This window comes from Bos javanicus, chromosome 20 (assembly GCF_032452875.1).
Source record: "Bos javanicus breed banteng chromosome 20, ARS-OSU_banteng_1.0, whole genome shotgun sequence".
NCBI classification, from domain to species: Eukaryota; Metazoa; Chordata; class Mammalia; order Artiodactyla; family Bovidae; genus Bos; species Bos javanicus.
Window position 1 is genome coordinate 67586323 of NC_083887.1, and position 23056 is coordinate 67609378.

At 43.5% G+C, this 23056-nt stretch overlaps 1 protein-coding gene across 1 annotated transcript in view; it reads right to left on the reverse strand.

Moving 5' to 3' along the window:
• The window catches only part of ADAMTS16 (ADAM metallopeptidase with thrombospondin type 1 motif 16), a 194087-nt gene that overhangs the window by 90598 nt on the left and 80433 nt on the right, over window positions 1-23056 (reverse strand). The window contains exons 8-10 of the mRNA XM_061393157.1: window positions 17434-17571; window positions 12368-12521; window positions 2089-2184 (exon numbers count right to left, since the gene is read on the reverse strand). Coding sequence (XP_061249141.1) covers window positions 2089-2184; window positions 12368-12521; window positions 17434-17571 — 388 coding nt within the window. The remainder of the gene's footprint in view (window positions 1-2088; window positions 2185-12367; window positions 12522-17433; window positions 17572-23056) is intronic.

Below are 23056 nucleotides of genomic sequence, written 5' to 3' on the forward strand. Positions count from 1 at the left end.
GTCCCATCCTGGCCACTGGGCACCCATGAGATTCTAGGCAGAACACTTAACGCCGTGCAATTCGTAAGGATCCATTCTGGCTTAATATACACTGATTCTTTTCAATTTGAAGGAAAAAGCTCTATTTGGAAACATAATGAAAAAAAAATACCACGGAAAATCAGCAACAGAGGATGAGATGGTTGGATGCCATCACTGACTCAATGGACATCAGTTTAAGCAAACTCAGGAGATAGTGAAGGATAGGGGAGCCTGGTGTGTACTGCAGTCCCTGGGGACCCAAAGAGTCAGACACAACTTAGAAATTGAACAACAACAATTGTGCTTTCAAGGTAAACAGAATGTAATGATAATACACGGGTAGCACCAGAGTTATTACATCATCCCTGAAAAATAGTAGATTTTAAAGAAAGCAGGCTGCCTGGAGAGCCAAGCCACACTGGTGTGCACCATCACCAGGGCAACAATGGGAGGGCTACCAATCTTTCAAGAAATCAGCATAATTTTGAAAACTTTGCAATCAAGTATATGCAGGGAGTCATGATCACCTGCAGCTTAAAGCTCAGGTAAATTGCCTGGTTAAAGTGTCAGTCACTCAGTTGTGTCCAACTCTTTGGGAACCCATGGACTGTAGCCCACCAAGCTCCTCCGTTCATGGAATTCTCCAGGCAAGAACACTGGAGTGGGTAGCCATTTCCTTCTCCAGGGGATCTTCAGGACCCAGGGATACAACCTGGATATCCTGCATCATGGGCAGATTCTTTACCATCTAAGCCACCAGGGAAGTCCAAATTCCCTGGTATCCTGTGACAACTGGCATTTCTACATTGCAGTACCTCAGCAAATGCATTTCCTCTTTTGAGAAACTATTGTTTAGTCGTCAAGTCATGTCTGACTCTTTTCGACCCCGTGGACTGTAGCATTCCAGGTTTCCCTGTCTCTCACTATCTCCCTGAGTTTGCTCAAGTTCATGTCCACAGGATGCCATCCAGCCATTTTATCCTCTGTCACTCTCTTCTCCTTCTGCCTTTTGAGAAACTAAAAGCATTCTTATTAGACTTTTTTGTTATGGACTAGTTTACTGCTGTCTATATCACTAGACAGATTTAAATATCAATCTCACCCTTGGAAGGTCTGAAAATAAAGCATATTAACAGATGTAGGATGAATGGTTCTTAGGTGCTATTCCTAGGCAAATTTACCTCACTTCTCTTCATTTTCTCAGTCAGCGCTGCAATAATTTAACCTGAAAGCATGTTAACATTGTTTCTTAATACTGTAAATCCTTTCTTTCTGTACTCACATTTAAATATGTTTATAGTGTAACAAAGTTTACTTCAGAATTTAAATGTACTAGATCAATAATATTCAGGCATATGTTTCTCTTTTGTACTTGTTAGCATCACTAAAAAGTTCAGATATATAGAAGAAAAAATGGTTACAGTGACAATGCGGTTCTGACATATTTCTGTCTTTTTCAGTAGCCTTTTATAGTTTGAAAAATACAATCATGCAGCTTAAATAAAAATAATTAAAATATTACTCTTTAGCAGTAAGAGAATTTAATTTTCAGTTTTAATGACAGAATTGTCATTGTCTCCCAGCTAGTAATGAACTTGCCATCTTATGAATTTTCTCTTTTCCCCAGGACAGCATCTTATTTTCCCAGGAGCAATAGTCAAAAGGCTCTGTTCAACAGTCTTCAATGGATGCTCTGAGGCTTTATCAGAACTACTGAACACTAGTTCTTTGTATGATTATAAGGTAGTCAAGAGTTTAACATTATCCCTCATTAAACAGAATCAGCCATCACCTGTTGCCTGACATCAGTGTCTAGTAATTGCAGGTATCTCATCAATGCATCACTAGAAAAGTGAGAAGGGGAGTCAGTCCTCTCTTCATAGAATTAATATAAATTAAGCAATCTTTCGACATAGTATCAGTTCAGTTCAGTCGCTCAGTTGTATCAGATAGGAACATAAAGATCAGGAAGACAGGCTCAGAAATACAAAGACAAAAGGAGGAAGGATGCATGGCTGAAAGGCTGACATGTGAATATGATGTCTGTACCTAAGGTGAGTTTCTTACCATGTCATGCCCACAAGTAGTGCCTTCTGCAGCTGGCATGAATTTAGTCTCACATTTCCTTCCTATCCGGTGGCACCACAGGGCTTTACAGATATCCTAAAATGGAAAGAAGTTCATTAGTATTACAAATAGTCCACACAGCTGTGATAAAATGTTGTCATTGTTTAGTTGTTAAGTCGTGTGTGACTCTTTTGCCACCCTATGGACTGTAGCCTGCCAGGCTCCTGAGTCCATGGAATGTTCCAGGCAAGAACACTAGAGTGAGTTGCCATTTCCTCCTTCAGGGGATCTTCCTAACCCACGGATCAAATATGCATCTCTTGCTTTGGCAAGTGGGTTCTTTACCACTGAGATACCTGGAAAGCCCAGTATTACTGAAAAGTTTAAGGGAAAAACAACTGATATAAATTAAAAGCTAATGTCTACTCAGGAGTAGGTACTCATGGTAGACTAATGACCCAGAAGTCTCATGTTCTAGACATGGTCCAACTTCATTCTATCCCCGAAGCTCTATTTATTTCTATTTATTCATCATACATTTAACAAAATTATACTTCCTAAATTAAAAATAAAATATGCTTAATCCAGACATTGAAGAAAAGTACAAATAATTAAAAATTAAGAAATTAAAAACCAATAACACATAACATTTTATAATTCACTCTTGCTCCTACCTTTCACTAACTTCTGCAACTCTGAATCCTCATTTCCATGTTAAAGATGACTATGAAACTTGCTGACGTGTCCATTTCTCTAGCCAGTCATCCATTCATTCATTTACCCACCCATCCACCAACCCCAAATCTTTGATGAAGGTCTAGAATGTGCCAGGTATCTAGATAGGCATGGGGTTTCATAAGCAATATGACCAGACCTACTCTCTCAAGAATGGTCTTAGAGGGAGTAGATCGGTGTAAATCACCACTGGTGAACATGGGAAGAGGTTCCCCTGCTACAAGGGAAAGAACATGGTGCAGGGTGGGCTTGCCATTAGAAAAGAGCTTCGCCTGAAGGACCGAGGAAAGGAGTGGGAGAAGATGGACAGATGAGTCAACTCTTCAGATCAAGTCTGGCTCTTTCCGAAGAGAAAGAATGAAGGGTTCATGCAAAGAAAGATGAGAAAGAACAATGGCATGTGCAGAGGAAGGAAGCTCCACATGGCTGATTCGTGAGCAAAATAAAACAAGATCTGAGGTTTAACCACAATAAAAAGCCTCTCCAACTGTAAGAAATTATTTATGCTTTTAGATCCAAAGGAACATCTTAGTGAAGGGTAGACCGTGGGGCTCATGAAATGATGGGACCTTCAGGAAAGCTGGTGGGGGCTGCAGTGCACATGACGAAAACATTTCTTAAATGACCTGTACAACTGTTCTAAATACTTGAACCAGTGCTGCACTATTTCCCAAGACATTTAATATCTGCATCTACAGGGTGCTTCCTGTTATAAAGAAAATGCAACACAGCAAAACTTCCACATGGTTCTGTCTGAAAAATGGCATTTCACGGCATCTGTGCCTCTACTTCCAGTTTCAGGTGGCGCTTCAGAGTGACTGTGCCTCTATTCCTGTTTCAGATGGCACCTCAGGGCGTCTGTGCCTCTTCTTCTTGTTTCAGGTGGCGATTCAGGGCGTCTGTGACTCTACTTCTTTTTTCAGGTGGCCTTTCACTGCGCCTGTGCCTCTACTTCCTGTTTCAGATGGTGCTTCAGGGCGTCTGTGCCTCTTCTTCCTGTTTCAGATGGTGCTTCAATGCCTCTACTTCCTGTTTCAGGTGGCATTTCATGGCGTCTATGCCTCTACTTCCTGTTTCAGGTGGCGTTTCACGGCGTCTGTGCCTCTACTTCCTGTTTCAGGTGGTGCTTCAGGGCGTCTGTGCCTCTACTTCCTGCTTCAGATGGAGCTTCAGGGCGCCTGTGCCTCTACTTCCTGTTTCAGATGGTGCTTCAGGGCGTCTGTGCCTCTTCTTCCTGTTTCAGATGGTGCTTCAATGCCTCTACTTCCTGTTTAAAGTGGCGTTTCACAGCGTCTGTTCCTCTACTTCCTGTTTCAGGTGGCGTTTCACGGCGTCTGTGCCTCTACTTCCTGTTTCAGATGGCGCTTCACGGCATTTGTGCCTCTACTTCCTGTTTCAGATGGCGCTTCACGGCATTTGTGCTTCTACTTCCTGTTTCAACGATGCTAGAGATGAGCTCACATGAGGCTTTCTGCATTGTATGAGTGACTAATTGAAAGATTTTCCTTTTAGCAATCCATATGGATTTTACCTTCACAAAACATAATTCTGAAATTTCCATAAATTTATTCATTATATATTTAACAGTTAAAATAGCTGTTAAAGACACCCCCCCACCCCCCGCTTGTATCTCTCTCACTGAAAAGACAGATTTTCAGAACATGGAATTTTAAGAAGCTTTTGATGTTTTAATTTGGATATCAATTCATTGCTTTTATTTTGAGGTGTTCATAGTAATCTATGGTTACAATCATGGTACTGTTAAATTGTATTTTCTCTGGAGCCTGACAGAATCATGAAGTGCTACTGGGGCAAACATGTCATGCCTGGTGGTCAGTGTTGCGCCTGGTTCTCATGACATTAATTAGCATGCTGTACCAGGGGTCTCTGTTCTTGGCCGGAATGGTGTTTAGAGATCAGAGCCATAAGAAGACCTAAAGGCATCCATAACATCAGGGGGCTGGGTGTCTGTAAGTCTCCAAAGGGACAACTAGGAAGCTCTGTTTGCACGGATGACACACAGATTTCAGACAGTGGTGCAGGGGAGGGGTACCTGCCCTGACGTAACCTAGTGATTCGGGCAGCTGGGCAAGCACAAGCAAGGGGAAGGACACACAGATGGATAAGTGCATGATAAGGGAATGGTTAGCTCCTATGACTGGGTTAGCAGGAGACATAGAGGCCCGGGGAGGGTTTGGGCTTCTGAGAAGGTATCTGGTGTAAATTGGGCAGGACAGATAGGGCAGGCAGAACCCGGGTATCCTCTTTGTATGCAGCTGCCCATCAACTTGTCCCGGGGGCCACATGAAGTGTCAGAGGTCCTGTGCCCGCTTTAGGGCTTGGCACCCGACAGGCACCAAATTCATGCCAGTGTCCTTTCTCAATTCCGATCATGAGGAGATGTGAGCTCACTTCCAGTTCCCAGCCTGGTTCATGGCTGTGGCTGGAGGGAGCCAATGCTGCTAATTCCTGGGGCGGTTTCGGAGATGATGGAAGAGGGTAAAATAAATGGGGCTTTAAAATATTAAATTATTTTTATGTTTTTGTCATCAATACCTGGAACAGTGCTTAGCACCTGGCTGGCTTTCAATAAATGCTTTCTGAGTGAGTCAAACATCTGTTAGTTTGTTTCTGTGGAAACGTTGGACAGAGTGAGCAGAAACTTCTTTAGTGTAAAATGATCATAATAGTGATCAGTGGATTGTGATCATGAAAACATCTACGATAATTTAGGAGGGTAACCTTATGATATGAAAATACTACACTGAGACTACTGCTAAAAGTATTTTCATAGTCTTCTTACATGATAGTTTTGGGTAACGTTCTGCAGAATATAGACATATAGATGGAAGATACTAATGAAAGTGACGGTTTTTAAGTTTTTTAAATAAGAAGCTCCCATGTAGAGGAGGCTGGTGGCCGTCAGCACACCACTAAATCATACGATGTGTCTCTTCTTCAGCCTGTGCCCAGTTTATGCCATCTGTGTATTTCAGCCCCATCCTTCAAACTGCTCAGTCCCCAATTCTAGGCCCCCAGGTAGAAATAAATCAAGAGTTACAAGAGCCTTGAAATATATAATTCATGTTATTGTGTTCTAACATGTCAGAAAGTATTCGAGGCTTTGGTGTCTTTATGTAAATGCTGGCCACTTAATAACAATGTGACATTCTATCCTGGAAAACAAATAGAAACACTAGTATCTCAAATGATGTTTATTTTGTTATCTAAACAACTCAAATCCAATTATTCCCTCTTGGTTTTATCATATTTTGACTTTACTGCTAACTTCTGGATTAAGTACAAGGGTGGTATTAAACTAACATTATGATCATTACATTCTTAATAAAATTTTAGGGTCCTCTTGGAACAAAGATACTATTAAATAATGGTTCCAGGGATAGGAATGTGGAATGCAATAAATGCTGGATGGGGTGGGGTGGGCACAGGGTGGGGGGCTTCCCAATTTACCAACAGTACCCAGGACACTAAGGTGATAAAATTTCCAATTCTCACATGCTGCACCTCAGATTGTCAGTTCAGGACACCAAGCGATGTTGATGAAGCAGAATAGGAACTTAACAAAGACAAAGTGTTCAAAATAACTAAAAATGGTATAGATGATCCTATTAGCAAAGCAGAGATAGAAAGAACAAATGAATGGGCACCGAAGGAGGAAGGGGAGCTGGATGAACTGGGAGATTGGGACTGACACATATACATTACTGATACTGAGTGAGTATACTTTCACTTTCATAAAATAGGTAACTAATGAGAACCTACTGTATAGCACAGAGAACTCTACTCAATGCTCTGTGTTGGCTTAAATGGGAGGGAAATTAAAAAAAGAGGATACATGTAAACATATAGCTGATTCACTTTGCTGTACACAAAAGTACACAACACTATGAAGCAACTATTGTTGTTGTTCAGTTGCCCAGTCGTGTCTGACTCTTTGTGACCCCATGGACTGCAGCATGCCAGGCCTCTCTGTCCCTCAACATCTCCCGAAGTTTGCCCAAGTTCATGGCATCAGTGATGCCATCAAGCCATCTCATCCTCTGAAGCCCTGTTTAACCCTGTCTAAAATATCATCCATCCATCTGTAACCCTTCCCAGCAAATTTGTACTGAGTGGGTCTTAAGTGCCAAGGGTTGGTTTAGGCACTGGGTAGTTTTTCTGTTATTTATTATTTTATATTCTCCCATCAGAAAAGTTCAAGATCTTTACATTTCAACTTAATCAAATAGACTCATTCTTAGAAGATTTCAGCAGGAGGTCATTTGACAAATTAAATTTTGTAATTGAGAATTTCCTGAGATGCTTCAATTCATATAGAATATACAGAATCTAATTGTCACTCTATATCTAAAGTTGAGATTCTTTATATTAGAAGGTTTGGCCACATGAGTAGAATTTAACTTCTAAAAAGAAAACTATGTCAATTTTATTTGTATTAAAAAACAATTTCACATCATAGGGAATTATGTTACAATACTGACTTTGATGGATTTTTTTTCAAAAGGTATCTTCTCTATTGTTTATGGTGAAGTAACTGGTACTAGGCTTACTTTTCTACATTTAAAAATTATAAAACTGGCTAATTGTTTCAGACTCTTGCAACAAGCAACACAGTACATAGTTCTCAAGAGAAGAGAAATTCATCAGGTGAGTGCCACCTCTGCCCAACTCCCCCCCTGGGTACATTTTGCTGACCATGGTACAGAAATGTGGATCCTACGCAGACAACAGCGGTCTCACCGAACTGAGAGTGCAGAGATCCAAGTTGGGGCTGCAGAAGTAGCCAGAATTTGTGGGACGATGATCAGAAAGGAAAAAGCTAAATTGAATAGGGAGCCCTGAAGATTCCCTTCAGGTCCTTATCTAAGGGGTGAATGGCTGATACACAGGATGAGACTCCAAGTGGTCTGGCAGAGCGCAGCATCTTTGAGCTGATAGCTGATAAGGGTTGGAAGATTGTGCATACACAATGCTGGGAAAAAGCAGTGTTCTGGCCCACACAAAGTGAGCATCTGGGCATCCAGTGGAAAGCCCGAAGTCCACGTCTCATGAGTAAGAACCATAAGCTGTCTAATAGGTAGAGTACAGGCTGTGCCTTAGAGCTAAGGAAAACCTTACGGCAGAAAGTGAAGAGGAACTAAAAAGCCTCTTGATGAAAGTGAAAGTTGAGCGTGAAAAAGTTGGCTTAAAGCTCAACATTCAGAAAACGAAGATCATGGCATCCGGTCCCATCACTTCATGGGAAATAGACGGGGAAACAGTGGAAACAGTGTCAGACTTTATTTTTTTGGGCTCCAAAATCACTGCAGATGGTGACTGCAGCCATGAAAGTAAAAGATGCTTACTCCTTGGAAGGAAAGTTATGACCAACTTAGATAGCATAATGAAAAGCAGAGACATTACTTTGCCAAAAAAGGTCCATCTAGTCAAGGCTATGGTTTTTCCTGTGGTCACCTATGGATGTGAGAGTTGGACTGTGAAGAAGGCTGAGCGCTGAAGAATTGATGCTTTTGAACTGTGGTGTTGGAGAAGACTCTTGAGAGTCCCTTGGACTGCAAGGAGATCCAACCAGTCCATTCTGAAGGAGATCAGCCCTGGGATTTCTTTGGAAGGAATGATGCTAAAGCTGAAACTCCAGTACTTTGGCCACCTCATGCGAAGAGTTGACTCATTGGAAAAGACTCTGATGCTGGGAGGGATTGGGGGCAGGAGGAGAAGGGGACGACAGAGGATGAGATGGCTGGATGGCATCACTGACTCGATGGATGTAAGTCTGAGTGAACTCCGGGAGTTGGTGATGGACAGGGAGGCCTGGTGTGCTGCGATTCATGGGGTCGCAAAGAATCGGACACGACTGAGCGACTGAACTGAACTGAACTGAAGGAAGAATAATGGTGGCTCAGACGGTAAAGGACCTGCCCGCAATATGGGAGACTCAGGTTCAATTCCTGGGTCTGGAAGATCCCCTGGAGAAGGAAATTGCTACCTACTCCAGTATTCTTGCCTGGATAATCCCATGGACAGAGGAGCCTGGAGGGCTACAGTCTATGGGGTCACAAAGAGTCAAGTATGACTGAGTGACTAAAAAAAAAAAAAAAAAAAAAAGGAATAATAAAACAAAGGCTCAGGGGATCGAAAGAATTCACCTACTATAACAACATAATATTAATATACATAACATAAAATAATATATCATGATATATAATTGTAACGCAAGTGATATATTCAAAAAACGGGCATAAGTGAACAAGTAGGATATTCTCTAGAGACATACAGACTATAAAAAAGAACCAAATGGTGATTCTAGTATGAAACTTAAAATAAACCAAATGCATAGTTTGACGAATTGTCTAAATAAATGACTAGGAATGTTAGAAGAAAGAGACAAATGATGACAAACTTTTATTAGAAACAGCTGAGTCAGATGAAAATGGAACTATGTCTTTAAAGGGTCTAAAGGGAAAAAAAGGAACAAAGAATGGACTGTTTAGAATTTTATATTCAGAAAAAAAGTGTTCTTCAAAACTGAGGGTAAATTAATGACATTTTTCAGATAAAGAAAACCTGGGATACTTTATGGCCACAGATTTGTGCTACAGAAAATGCTAAAGGAGGCTCTTCAGGCCGTAAGGAAATGACACAGTTTGAAACTGATGAACAGTAAATGGCAAATGTGTGGGTTAACATAAAAGATGACCCTATTTTATTTAGAAATAACCCATTATTTTAAAACACAAATTGTAACAGTGTGCCATGTGGCTCACAGCTTGCAAGAGAAATCAAGTACGTCATGACAGTAGCACAAAGAGTGAAAGAAGGCTACATGGACCCGTTTGTTGTAAGGATCCTGCGTTTTGCATAAAGTGACATGATGCTAGTTCTATGTAGGTTGCAAGTTAAAGATGCAGCTTTAGAGCAACCACTAAAAGTGCAAGAAAAAGATAGCTAAAAAGCAAATTGGTTCAAAAAATAGGATTTTTGAAAAGACATTTAATCCAAAAGAAAACAGAAACAAAAAAGGAATGAGAACAGGAAACAAATAGCAAAATGGGAGATTTAAATCCACTGTGTCAGTAACTGTTGTGCTTCGTCGCTCAGTCGCGTCTGACTCTTTGTGACCCCACAACCCTCAGTCATGTCTGACTCTTTGTGACCCCAAAATAAAACAGAAACAAAAAAGGAATGAGAACAGGAAACACATAGCAAAATGGGAGATTTAAATCTGCTATGTCAATAATTGTTGTGCTTAGTCCCTCAGTCGTGTTCGACTCATTGTGACCCTGTGGATTATAACCTGCCAGACTCCTCTGTCCATGGGGATTTTTCAGACAAGAACACTGGAGTGGGTTGCCATGCACTCTTCCAGGGGATCTTCCCAACCCAGAGATCAAACTCAGGGTTTCCTGCATTGCAGGTGGATTCTTTACCATCTCAGCCACCAGGGAATTCCCATGTCAATAATTACATTAAACATAATGGATTAAACATTCCAGTGAAAGGCTAGAAACTGTTCAACTGGATACAAAAGCAATATCAAACTAAAGGATGCTACAACAGACACATGTTACATAAAAACACAAAGAAACGGGCAGTTAAAGAATGGGGAAAATATGCAAAGAGTATTCTTAAATAAGCTGATGTGGCTGTATTAGCATAAGATAAAGTAGAATTCAAGAAAAGTGACATTATCAAAAGTAAAATAAAGTTATTGTATATTAATGAAAGGATCAGGAAGACATAAATCCAAAACTTGTATACACCTAAAAACCTAGCTTCAAAATACACAAAGCAAAAACTAATGGGAAGCAAGAACCAATGGGAAAAACAGAAAAATATATAACCTTTGTTAAAGATTTTAACACTCATCTCTGAAATCATTACATAACAAGTAACAAATATTGTAGAGGCTACAGAAGCTGTAAATAATATTGGCAAACAAACTAACAGAATCTCTTACCAAGCAAGGACCAAGAGGGGACCTCAGTTTGATAAAAGTTTACCAGGTAAAAATTTAATTGTCAACCTAAAACAAATGCATTTCCCTGAGTGTAAATATTTCCTCATTAATAGAAAGATGTCTGGAAAAGGAAATGGCAACCCACTCCAGTGTCTTGCCTGGAGAATCCCATGGACAGAGGAGCCTGGCGGGCTACAGTCCATGGTGTCACAAAAGGATCGGACATGACCTAGTGACTAAACAGTAACGACAATAGAAAGACATGCTGCGTTTAACTTACTCCCTGTATTTTCCAAACACTATTAGTTTACCACGGATGATAGCCTACAGTCTCAGCAAAACAGTGTGGAAACCAGGAGTATGCTGTAGAACACTCCACCTTTGAAAGAAAATGTTAGATGTGGGCTCCTTTTCCTTAGCAAACAGAAGAGTAACACAAAAAATTCTCAGGGATCTTACATATTCCTCCAACGGAAAAAGCAACACTGGGAATACTGTGTTGATGCTAGCTGATTTACTATTCTGGTTCCAAGCTGAGATTACCCAGCTGAGGAGATAAACATCCAGTTCTGGCAGACAGCTGTAACTGACTCTACGGGGAGACCTACTTGAGTTTAGAAGAAAGAAGATGATCATGTTGGATTTAAATTGGGCATATTCCCAACGTGTTCTGAAATGTTGGAGATTTCTGGAGGACTATATATTTTTGTCCACTTTACTTTTGATTTTATTATAAACTAGGATAAAAGAAAACTCGTGTGACCCCATGGACTGTAGCCTGTCAAGCTCCTCTATCCGTGGGATTTCCCAGGCAAAAATAATGGAGTGGGTTGCTATTTCCTTCTCCAGGGAATCTTCCTGACCCAGGGATCGACCCCAGGTCTCCTGCATTGGCAGGTGGATTCTTTATGGACTGAGCCACCAGGGAAGCCCCCAAAATCACTACTTTCATTCCATTTATGGGTGGCTTTGATAGCAGTTTAGTAGAGCGAGTTATGAAATCTTCATGTTCCCTTGTCTAGCAAGACCACGTGTCTCTGTGTTACATGGGGAATCTATGTGAGAAAACCGCTCTGCTGGTGTCCCTGGGGTCAGGAGACTACTATGAAAGGCTTCTCTAGAAATACTTCATTTGAGGAATTTAATAATCAGAAGTCCCAGACAGGCTACTGCCTTACGGTAAATTCTGTCTCTGTCTGAGGAAGGTAGGGGAGCAGAGGCAGTGCGCACTGTTCCTTAAACACCATTTGAAAAGAATACAGTGTATTAATTTGCCACCTTCCACCAACCAAGAGTTCTCACTGAACTCGCACATGATAAATCAGAAGGAGCTGACCCAAGAGGCCAAGTCAGTACTCGAGAGAAAGCTGATACCTACCGCAGCATCCACGGCCATCTTCTTTGCCAGTAAAACATGTGTTTCCTGTTATACAGGGCCAGCCCTAACACACAGGATTTGACATTTGGTAGGTACCCAATAAACGCAGCACACATCAACATCAGCTTCACCGAATAAAACGGTTTTATGAAGCATTTCGCGCTGAACACTTGCCGACAATCGCTTGCCTTTTTGAAACCCAGCATGCAGAGCTTGGCTTCCTCTCCAAATTGCCACTTGCACTGTGTGTTCGCGTCGTATAACTCTCCGGGCAGCTTCTCTGGATACTTGTACTCCTTCACGGGCTTTGGCCGGTCGGCAAGGCAGGTAGCCTGGGCGGTGCTAGAACACAGAAGAGCTGCTGGTGAGGCCAGGAGTTCCCAAAGGTGTACACGCAATCAGGCCTTTTGTTTCCCCTCATCAGTGGCACCCCACTCTAGTACTCTTGCCTGGAAAATCCATGGACAGGGGAGCCTGGTAGGCTGCAGTCCATGGGGTCGCTAAGAGTCGGACACGACTGAGCGACTTTACTTTCACTTTTTACTTTCATGCGTTGGAGAAGGAAATGGCAACCCACTCCAGTGTTCTTGCCTGGAGAATCCCAGGGACAGGGAAGCCTGGTGGGCTGCCGTCTATGGGGTCGCAGAGTCGGACACGACTGAAGTGACCTAGCAGCATGAAAATCTACAACATGTCTTGTGCAAAGAAGAGGAGATTTTTTTTTTTCCTGAGGTCGAAATAAAACATTTATCTTAATCGTATTTCAATATAGGGGCCACAGTTTCTAAAATTGTTCTGAATCTATGTCACGTTTTCTGGGGAGGCCATTTGCTCTTCCTGGGATCTCTCACTTAGCGTGGGGAAAGTGGGAAGAAATGGTACAACCAGATGTTCGATGCAAGAAGCTCCTATAACAGACACTGTCTAAAGTACACTCCTTTCCAGGAACAATAAAAAGATGAAATGAGCATTGTTAATAGCAGAAACATGATCAACCTGTGTCAAAGGCTGTGATTTTTTTCTTCCTTCCTTTCCTGCACAATAGCTTCCAGCTTCCGCATGGAACATGTGCAGTGATTTCCATCAGAAATGCTCTATACAAAGGCTGATTTCTGACTAGATTCCCAGGCCTAGAAGAAGTTCATTCTCTCCTTCAGTTCACTAGCAGATAGTTAACCACCAATTGGTGATTTCTTCCTCCACAAACAGGGCATTCTGTTCCCTACAGAGACGTGCTTCAGGATAATTTTGCATTGGGAGGAAGGAGGAGAAACAAGTGTTTGCAAATAGCAACTAAATTCTGCTTATAAATTTCCATAAGCAAAAGTGAACAGCAAACAAACAAAAATAAAACACTTCTGTAATCACAACAAATTCCACAGCAGTAGGTCACCTTAGGCATCTCCCAACTTTTCTTTGTGGGGTTGTTCACCTTGAGGGGAATCTTTACCTCACCCTACTCACCCCAAAGTAACAATCTGTTCTCTGTTTCTGTTTTTCTTTTCAACATCCCACACATTCATGAAATCATACAACATCTGTCTTTCTCTGACTCATTTCACTCATTTCACAATGCCCTCAAAATTCATCTATGTTGTCACACGTGATTGAACTTCCTTCCTTCTCGTGGCTGAATGATATCACACCGTGTGCACGTGTGGATATAGACACAGTGCACATACGAGCTTCCCAGCTGGCGCCATTGGTAAGGAATCCACCTGCCAGTGCTGGAGACACAGGAGACTTGTGTTCGATCCCTGGGTTGGGAAGATCCCCTGGAGAAGGAAATGATGACCCAGCCCAGCACTTTTGCCTGCAGAATCCCATGGACAGAGGAGCCTGGCAGGCTAAAGTCCATGAGGTCGCAAAGAGTCACTTGCGACTAAACACACGCACGCACACACACACCAGTGCGTATACACATGTGAACATCACATGTACATCACATGCATCAAGTCCTCTTTACTCTTTCACCCACTGAAGGACACTCAGGCTGTTTCCAAGACTTGGCCATTGTGATGTGCTCCAGGTCATGACCTCGGTAGAAGTTACACCAAAGTGTGTGTGCATGTGTGCTAAGTTGCTTCAGTCATGTGCAACTCTGTGACCCTATGGACTGTTGTCCCCAGGCTGTAAAATGTTATTGAGCTTATAATTTGGTACATATATATTATATATGTGGTCAAGCACAGCAAAAAATAACATTAATGAAGAATATTAGGCCAAGCCAGAGGTTCTATAAGAAAATTTCAAAGTCCTTTTCCCCGCCATGACTCATGAACCATAACAGGTTAAAGACTTCCAGAGATTTTTTTTTTTCTTTTTTTACCTTTACCACCTCTTCTTCCAAGAGAGGACACGGGCCCTCAGGAAAGGCTACCTACTTGCCACGGTCAAGGTCTCCCAGGCTTACGTGGGGAAGTCCAAGTTGGAGCATAAGCTGATTCCCTGGCTGATCTACAGGAAACTGCTCGTCCTTCCGTCTCACAAAAACTACACTTAGCCATGACTCGAGGGCTTGTTTTTCTTAAGATCAATATTAAACAGCAGGGCAAGATGTAAACGGAAATGTCTTATTTCTCTTATGCCCCCAAACAGATTCTTTCAGGCCAAATCAAATTTTCTGTTCCCCAGGGTGGTCTGGGGCACGCCAGGGCATCCGTGCCCCTTTAAACTCCTGCTTTCCTGCAATGACCTTTCTCATGTATGGATGTGGATTATGTGATGAGAGGGCTTCCCTCGTGGCTCAGACAGTAAAGAATCTGCCTGCAATGTGGGAGACCTGGGTTTGATCCCTGGGTTGGGAAGGTCCCCTGGAGAAGGGAATGGCACCCCACTCCAGTATTCTTGCCTGGAGAATCCCATGGACAGAGGAGCCTGGAGAGCTACAGTCTTTGGGGTCGCAAAGAGTTGGATACATCTGAACAAATGTTTCAGTTCAGTTCAGTTCTGTGATGAGAGGGGAGGTGATATTTTCTGATCAGCAGTTCATGATTCAAACTTTCAAGCAGCAAATTGAAGATGAACCCATGTTGCCATTAAATTTAAAATAATGAGCTAAAATTTCCCTAAGTCCTAGGCCTCCCAGATACAGACATGAGTAAATGTGATGAAGTCTGTCTGCAGGAAGTGACATACGTCTTTACTGATGAGTCTGAGGAATTTACTGTAAACACTTTTCTACTAAGTATAGAGAAAAGTCGTGCTGACAACTTCAGGCCAATTGAGTTTCCTTATTATATATAATTTTTCTGTATACCTAATGCTAAACTGCTAATAAAGGAAAGCAGATTCATCTTCGAAAAGTTGGTCACTTATCCTTACTCATTGTTGGGATCACATCCAAATTGCTGACTAACTGGTGGAGAATATAACAGTGTTCTGATTACTTAAAAGTTAGGGAACCAGAAAACATGTAAAAGAAGATGGATTCAGGGTCATTAAGCCAACGAAAAATCAGGGTTGAAACACTGGGCACATTCAGTTCACAGCCAGACATCTCAAGTGCTAAGAATCCGAAGAGTGAATCGGACAATGAGAGGCTTTCTTGGAAAACTTGATCTTTCAAGAAAACACATTTCTGAGCATGAAAAACATCTTATTATTATTTTTTTTTTATGTGTGGTCCAAATTTTTATTATTATGTGGTCCAAAGAAATTAGTAAACTCCCTGAAAACAACTGTTTATTACTGCATGGCTAGAGAAGAGTTTTAATAATCGGCACAAAAATCAACGGAACAAAATGGCTCTGGGCTCCAGACTCTCATCGGTCATTCCCAGGGCCACATTTTGATTTGGCGATTACACCCCTGATTAGTGGCATGGAGAGAATTATTGTCTCAGACTAGGACTGCTCTCTTTCCGTGAGTTCCATATTTCTTGGCAGTTTAAAACCCAAACTCTCTCATGAAGCTGATCTTCATGCAAGCCCACACTTTGTATCCCTGATGCCTGCACTTTTCAGGTTTTCAGAGCACATTTCAAAAAATTTATGATGTTTATATGTCTTCATCAAGACCAGTAAGATGAAAAAGAAGTAAATTTTTAAGAATATAAAATTTATACAAAGGATTTGAGATATAAAAACATTTAAAATTTTCCTTGTCAATACACTTCTTTGTTAGAGAAAGCAGAATCCTTCACACACACACACACACAAACACACACCCCTAAAAATTTGAGCAGCTGCATGAAGCAGCGAAAAACAATGCTAACAATCCCCAACTTGACCCCAAGAGAACACTGTGCAGAGAAAAGCAAATGTTGACAGGACCCATTGTGCCCTGCCAGTTGAAGAAGAGTGTGAATGCTGCCCTTTTGGTAACAGAAGTTTTAAGAAGCGATCAAGTGTGTATCCCTGGAGTACAGGTTTATATTACAGGATACAGATTTGTTATTGTTGTTGTCTAGTCACTTAGTCTTGTACAACTCTTTTAGCACCCCATGGACTGCAGCCCACCAGACTCCTCTGTCCCTGGGATTCTCCAGGCAAGAGTACCAGAGTGGGCGGCCATGCTCTCCTCCAGGGGGTCTTCCCCACCCAGGGCTGAGCCTGCGTCTCTTGCGTCTCCTCCACTGGCAGGCAGGCTCTTCACCACTAGGGCCACCTGGGAAGTCCTAGGGTCTATTTGTGTGTTTCCCCCTGGTCTTCTTTCATTTGTTTTCTCTCTCTGACTTTCAAGTCTACTAATTTTTTTTTTTACTTTTTTCTTTTTGATTTATTTTTGGAGGCTAATTACTTTACAATATTGTATTGGTTTGGTTTTGTCATACACTGACATGAGTCCGCCACGGGTGCACATGTGTTCCCCATCCTGAACCCCACTGCCTAATTTTTTTCTTGTGATAATCTGCTACAAACTCTTAAGGTAAGGTGGTTTCATGTGTTAAGTTTTTTCCCCAAGAACATACAATTGAAGTACGAGTGCTAACACTCACACTCTCCTTGATGACGCTCAGACATGTGAATGTGCTTAAAGAGACCTAAGTAGCCACTTCCCTCCTGTTTCTTGCCAGCATGCGAGTATTTTGAAAATAAGGAAGCATGCTCTTTGCATCTCCTTTACAACAGGGGTCCCCAAACCCTGGGCCACAGATCACTCGTGTTCAGAGGCCCCTTAGGAACCTGGCTGCACAGCAGGAGGGGAGCGGCTGGTACACATGAGTCTGGGGACCGCTCCAACGGGACTTGGCGGACCCAGCCGTGAACGTCAAAGGCAGCGAGAGACACACAGCCAGCTGCGGGGCTCGTACCTTAAAAACTTGTGCAGGTACTGGCGGCTGCAGGGGGACCAGGAGAAGACCCCGTTGCGTCCTGCCAACGTGGGGGACATTATGTTGCCTTCCGACTTCTTGCACACGTTCCCCTCTCCGTCATGGACCATGCCGAAGCTGTGGGAGAGAAACGGGTCTGTCAGAGCAAAGAACAGGGTCAGCGATCGCACTCGCTCAAACCAACACAGGTCAGCCATGTGAAGACCACTCCTCCTGTGTGCTAGGCAGGCTGGCAAGGGGAAACCAAACCAGGGAAAATATCCACGTGGTCACGGACCCTTCCGGGAGAAACTACCATTTGTGCAGCTACTGAAAGTGCCCACCATCAAAACAGAGCCCACGGCCAGGTATCTGTGAAGGGCAGACAATTCAGTTATAAAAAAGCATTTCCAGTGTGGGGGATGTGTGCGTGTGTGCTCGGTCACTCAGTCATGTCCGACTCTTTCAGACTCCATGGACAGTAATCTGCCAGGCTCCTCTGTCCATGGGATTTCCCGGGCAAGAGTACTGGAGTGGGTTGCCATCCCCTTCTCCGGGGGATCTTTCCAACCCAGGGATTGAACCCAGGCCCCCTGCATTGCCGGTAGGTGTTTTGCAGATGGTCAAAACCCAAAATGCCAACAGTGCATCCTTACTGTCCCTTGAGAAAACTGCAGTCTCGAGCTTATAAGAATCCCACTGACAGCTGCTACACATGCCCATTAAATCAGCTGCTGCTTAACTTCCTAAAGCTAGTCCTGTAGGATTGCCTCAGGCTGCCATCTTCACCCACCTCAGAAGAGCACAACTTGCTGCACCGGGAAGGAAGCCTGGGGGACTTGGGAGCTCCATGACCTGGAAGACTTCCCATGGCGGCGGACACATTCTTGGAGAGTCAAGCCATTTTTGGCCTTTAGTGCCTGGTACCCACCCACTCAGGTTTCCCTGGCAGCTCAGCTGGTAAGGAATCTGCCTGCAGTACAGGAGACCCCAGTTCGATTCCTGGGTCGGGAAGATGCCCTGGAGGAGGGCGTAGCAACCCAGTCTAGTATTATTGCCTGGAGAATCCCCATGGACAGAGGAGTGTGGCGGGCTACAGTCCATGGGGTCTCAAAGAGTTGGACGTAACTGAGCGACTCAGCACAGAGGCCACCCGGTCACTGTACGGAGTCCCAGAAAGCAGTTCTGAATGAGCGGGATACAGAAGGAAGAGGAAGGGAAGAGAAGGAGGAAGCAAAGAGGGGTGGATGGTTCCTGCATCCATGTGGGCTTTCCTCTGCCGAGAACCCCATGATGAATGGAGGGAGGGGCACAGGGCTGGGAGACAGGGACACATGGGAGGTAGCTCCCAGGGGGCCGGGGAATCTGCACTTGTGGCAGAGGCTGAAGACTCAACTGTTTTCCTTAGAGCTGTTTAATAATATCAGGAAGAAGAACAACTCCCATTTGTAAGCACTACTTTTCAGGTATGGAGAAGGCAATGGCAACCCACTCCAGTACTCTTGCCTGGAAAATCCCATGGACATTAAGCACATTAAGTATTATTTTCTCACTACAGGTCTACAAGGTAGACATTATATTTGTAACGATAGCAAGATGGGAGGCCGGAGACAGCCTAGTCCAGGGTCTCAGAGCTGGGACTGGAACCCAATACTCTTGATGTCAGAGCTCGGGCAGGACCCGTGCAATAGTGTAATCTGAGCGTGGTTGAAGGGTGGGTCCAAGAAACCTGCTGCACAAACACTGTCCAACTTTTGCACGATTCCCGCTCAGGACCAAGGGGATGCAGATGCAGTCACTCCGGCCTCCACCTGAAATCCCATTAAAAGCACTCAGTCAAGGCGAGGTAACCGTACGGCAGAGGGGATGTGCCCCAGAAATAGAGGATTCAGGCGTCATCCATGGGAGGCTGCCTCGGGGAGAAAGTGATGAAGATGAAATAGCAAAGTACCTTCCCCTGGATGGCCCTTGACTCGAATATGAAGAAAACACATTAGGGTCCAGCAAGTGCCCTAGATGAATCTGCTACCAATTCTGCCTTCATTTCTAAGGAATTCAAAACCACAGTATCCCACATCCGGGGATTAAACATCTTCATCAAAGTCATTTTCAATGATTCTCAGACTTGTCTGAGCATCAGAATATCTGAGAAATGTACCACACACTGGCTCCCCAAAGCCTACCTGGTAGAGTTTTGATTTAGTAATGTTGGGGGTTGTTGCTGAGTTGCTCAGTCCTGTCTGACTCTCTGTGACCTCATGGACTGCAGTTAGCCTGGCTTCCCTGTCCATCACCATCTCCTGGAGTTTGCTCAAACTCTTGTGCATTGAGTCGATAATGCCATCCAACCATCTCATCCTCTGTTGCCCTCTTTTCCTCCTGCCCTCAATCTTTCTCAGCATCAGGGTCTTTTCCAGTGAGTTGCCTCTTTGCATCAGGTGGCCAAAGTATTAGAACTTCAGCTTCAGCATCAGTCCTTCCAATGAATATTCAGGGTTGACTTCCTTGAGGATTGACTGGTTTGATCTCTTTGCAGTCTAAGGGACTCTCAAGAGTCTTTTCCAGCACAATTTGAAAGCATCAATTCTTCAGCGCTCAGCCTTCTTTATGGTCCAACTCTCACATCCATCCATAACTACTGGAAAAACCATAGCTTTGACTATATGGACCTTTGTCAGCAAAGTGATGTCTCTGCTTTTTAAATATGCTGTCTAGGTTTGTCATAGGTTTATTCTTTACCATTTGAGCCATCAGGAAAGCCCAAGTTGGGGGTTAGGTTCTGGTGTTTGGGTGAATCCTCACAAAATGATTCTGATACCCAACCAAACTTCAGCACTACTATGTTTCAAGTTGTTCTTGGAAGCAATACAAACCCTAAACTGCACTGAAGGAGTGTGGGGGATCAGCCTAGTGGCATGAAAGTGCACACAATAATCATAGTTGATAGTAACATTAATAAAGTCACGGAAGAATGACTAGGGCACATTTTGAAGATAAGGTTGGTATTTGGCAGCTAAGAAATGAAATTACTATTCAAGTTGCACATGCCAGACATTTTTTTTTTTAGCTTCCATGACTCACAGTACTTTATTCCAAGTGGTTACTATTCTATATTTTAAAACAATACATATTCCCGCTTTCTTGTGTACTAGCTTTTAAGTTTCTAGAGAACAGAAGGTCTTCTTAACTGTGCTCAGAGACCCAGCACTGGTGGACTTTCTAGCTCATAACAGGAGCTCCAATGACGTTTGCTGAATGAATAAGAAACGACCTTCCAGCTTTAACAGCAACTCAAATACCCAAATGTAAACATCATTTCACATCAAACTGGACTTGAGAATTATATTCAGTGTCACATGCTTTTAATGTCTTTTACAGAATTTTCTTGAGTTATTCAATGACATCAGCCAGTATTTCCTTGTTACTAGGGATATACCCAGGCTTCTCAGGTGGCCTAGTGGTAAAGAACCTGCCAATGCAGACTTAAGAGACCCGGGTTTGATTCCTGGGTCAGGAAGATCCTCTGGAGGAAGGTGTGGCAACTCACTCCAGTATTCTTGCCGGGAGAATCCCATGGACTGAAGCCTGGTGTGCTATGGTCCGTTGGGTCGCAAAGAGTTGGACATGACTAAAATGACTTTGGCATGCATGCAATGATATACCCAGGATGAACAGCCAAGCATTTTTAGAGGTTGCATCAATATTTCAGGCTGATCAGACAGCAGTGGTTAAGACAAAGGGAAGACCCTTCAGAAGTAACGATAGGTCAGAGTCATCTGGAAGGTAAACCACACACTGGCTGTGATGATGGTGCCACAGGTAGGACTTGTCCAGACTCGGATGCAGGCTTTTCAAGAAGCAGACCCATCCTCCCTGACAGACAGGAAGCCGACATGGGGACAGCAGTCAGGTGGGACTCTTGAAGCCAGGGCAGGTCAGATAACCTGGGAGAACATGAGTTGCGGTGGTGGGGGAACCTCCAGTCAGGGTCTTGGCCCTGTCATTCACAAGTGGTTTGATGTGGAGCAAAGTTTTCAAGTTCCTGAGTCTCAGTTTTCTTACCTATAAAATGGGATAATAAAACTTGCCTCTTAAACTGTTCAGCATATCTGGCATCATGCATGTAAAAAAGGGAAAATTCAAAATATCTCTTTCCCTGATTCACATGTGGTCTTGATCAAATCTCAAGACACCTAGATGCCAGCTATCACTTGCATACATAACTTTGGTGTGTGTGTGTGTGTGTGTGTGTGTGTGTGTGTGTGCATGCCTGTGTGTAAGGGCGGTAATGAGGAGGCAGTTCAGCCGAAGGTCAATGGGTTTCGAATACTTTTGGTCACAGAAACAAAAATCTTAAGAGGAACGACAATAAATAAAATTGGTAAGAAATGATGCTCCAACCTGCTGGGGGTTCTGGGGGACAGTCTGACAATCACCACATCAGATGATCTTTAAGCAACTATTGCTTTGATATTCTTTAAACCCTTAAAATCACCCAGTGCCTACCCAATCCAGCTAGGGGCTCAGGCTGATGGCAGAGAACAGCCATAAATCAGTGAGGTGCACACATCACCAGCCAGTGCTTGGAAGGGCATCTAATATCAACAGCTAAGGATGGCAATGGACCCCACTCCAGTACTCTTGCCTGGAAAATCCCATGTACAGAGGAGCCTGGTGGGCTCCAGTCCATGGGGTCCCTAAGACTCGGGCACGACTGAGCGACTTCAGTTTCACTTTTCACTTTCATGCATTGGAGAAGGAAATGGCAACCCACTCCAGTGTTCTTGCCTGGAGAATCCCAGGGACAGAGGAGCCTAGTGGGCTGCTGTCTATGGGATCGCACAGAGTCGGACACGACTGAAGCAACTTAACAGCAGCAGCAGCAGCAAGGATGGCTAAGCAGAATGGTATCCGCACACCAATTCTGTTTCTTTCCGAAAGACTTCCCTGATCTTCCTTGCACATCTTGCCATGCTGCAGCCCTCACTGCTTGGCCTCTCACATGCCATGTCTATCTTACCTGGCTTTAGGCTTTTGGAGGGCATGGACCACTAGTCAGTTTGTAGAATCCTACACAATGGTCTGCTGGCACAAGGCAAATTGCACCTGGTGAATGGATCAGAGCATGCATGTGTGTGTGCAGTCATGTCTGACTCTCTGTGACCTCATGGACTGTAACCCACCAGGCTCCTCTGTCCATGGGATTCTCCAGGCAAGAATACTGGAGTGGGTTGCCATGCCCTTCTCCCAGGGATCTTCCCAATCAAAGATCAAACCTACATTTCCTGTGTTGGCAGGCGAGTTCTTTACCAACTAGGAAGCCCCCATATGGATTGGTAAATAGTGGAAAAAAGAGGGGGGCAGGATGATGGCTCATGCATACTCTTGAGCGCAGGATGTTTAATATCATCTTGATGGTCTGCGATGACCATGAAAATTATGTATTTAAGCCAACTTCATATACAAGCAATGCTCAGCTCAAGTAACACAACTCAAATTGCACCTGCTGAGGTCTCACAGACTCTAGGGGTTTTATATACAGAAACCTATGGAAGAGGAGACCAGGCTATGCACCACAGTCATGGTCAGGCTGCCAGAGAACCACAGGGTATCTGGGATCTGA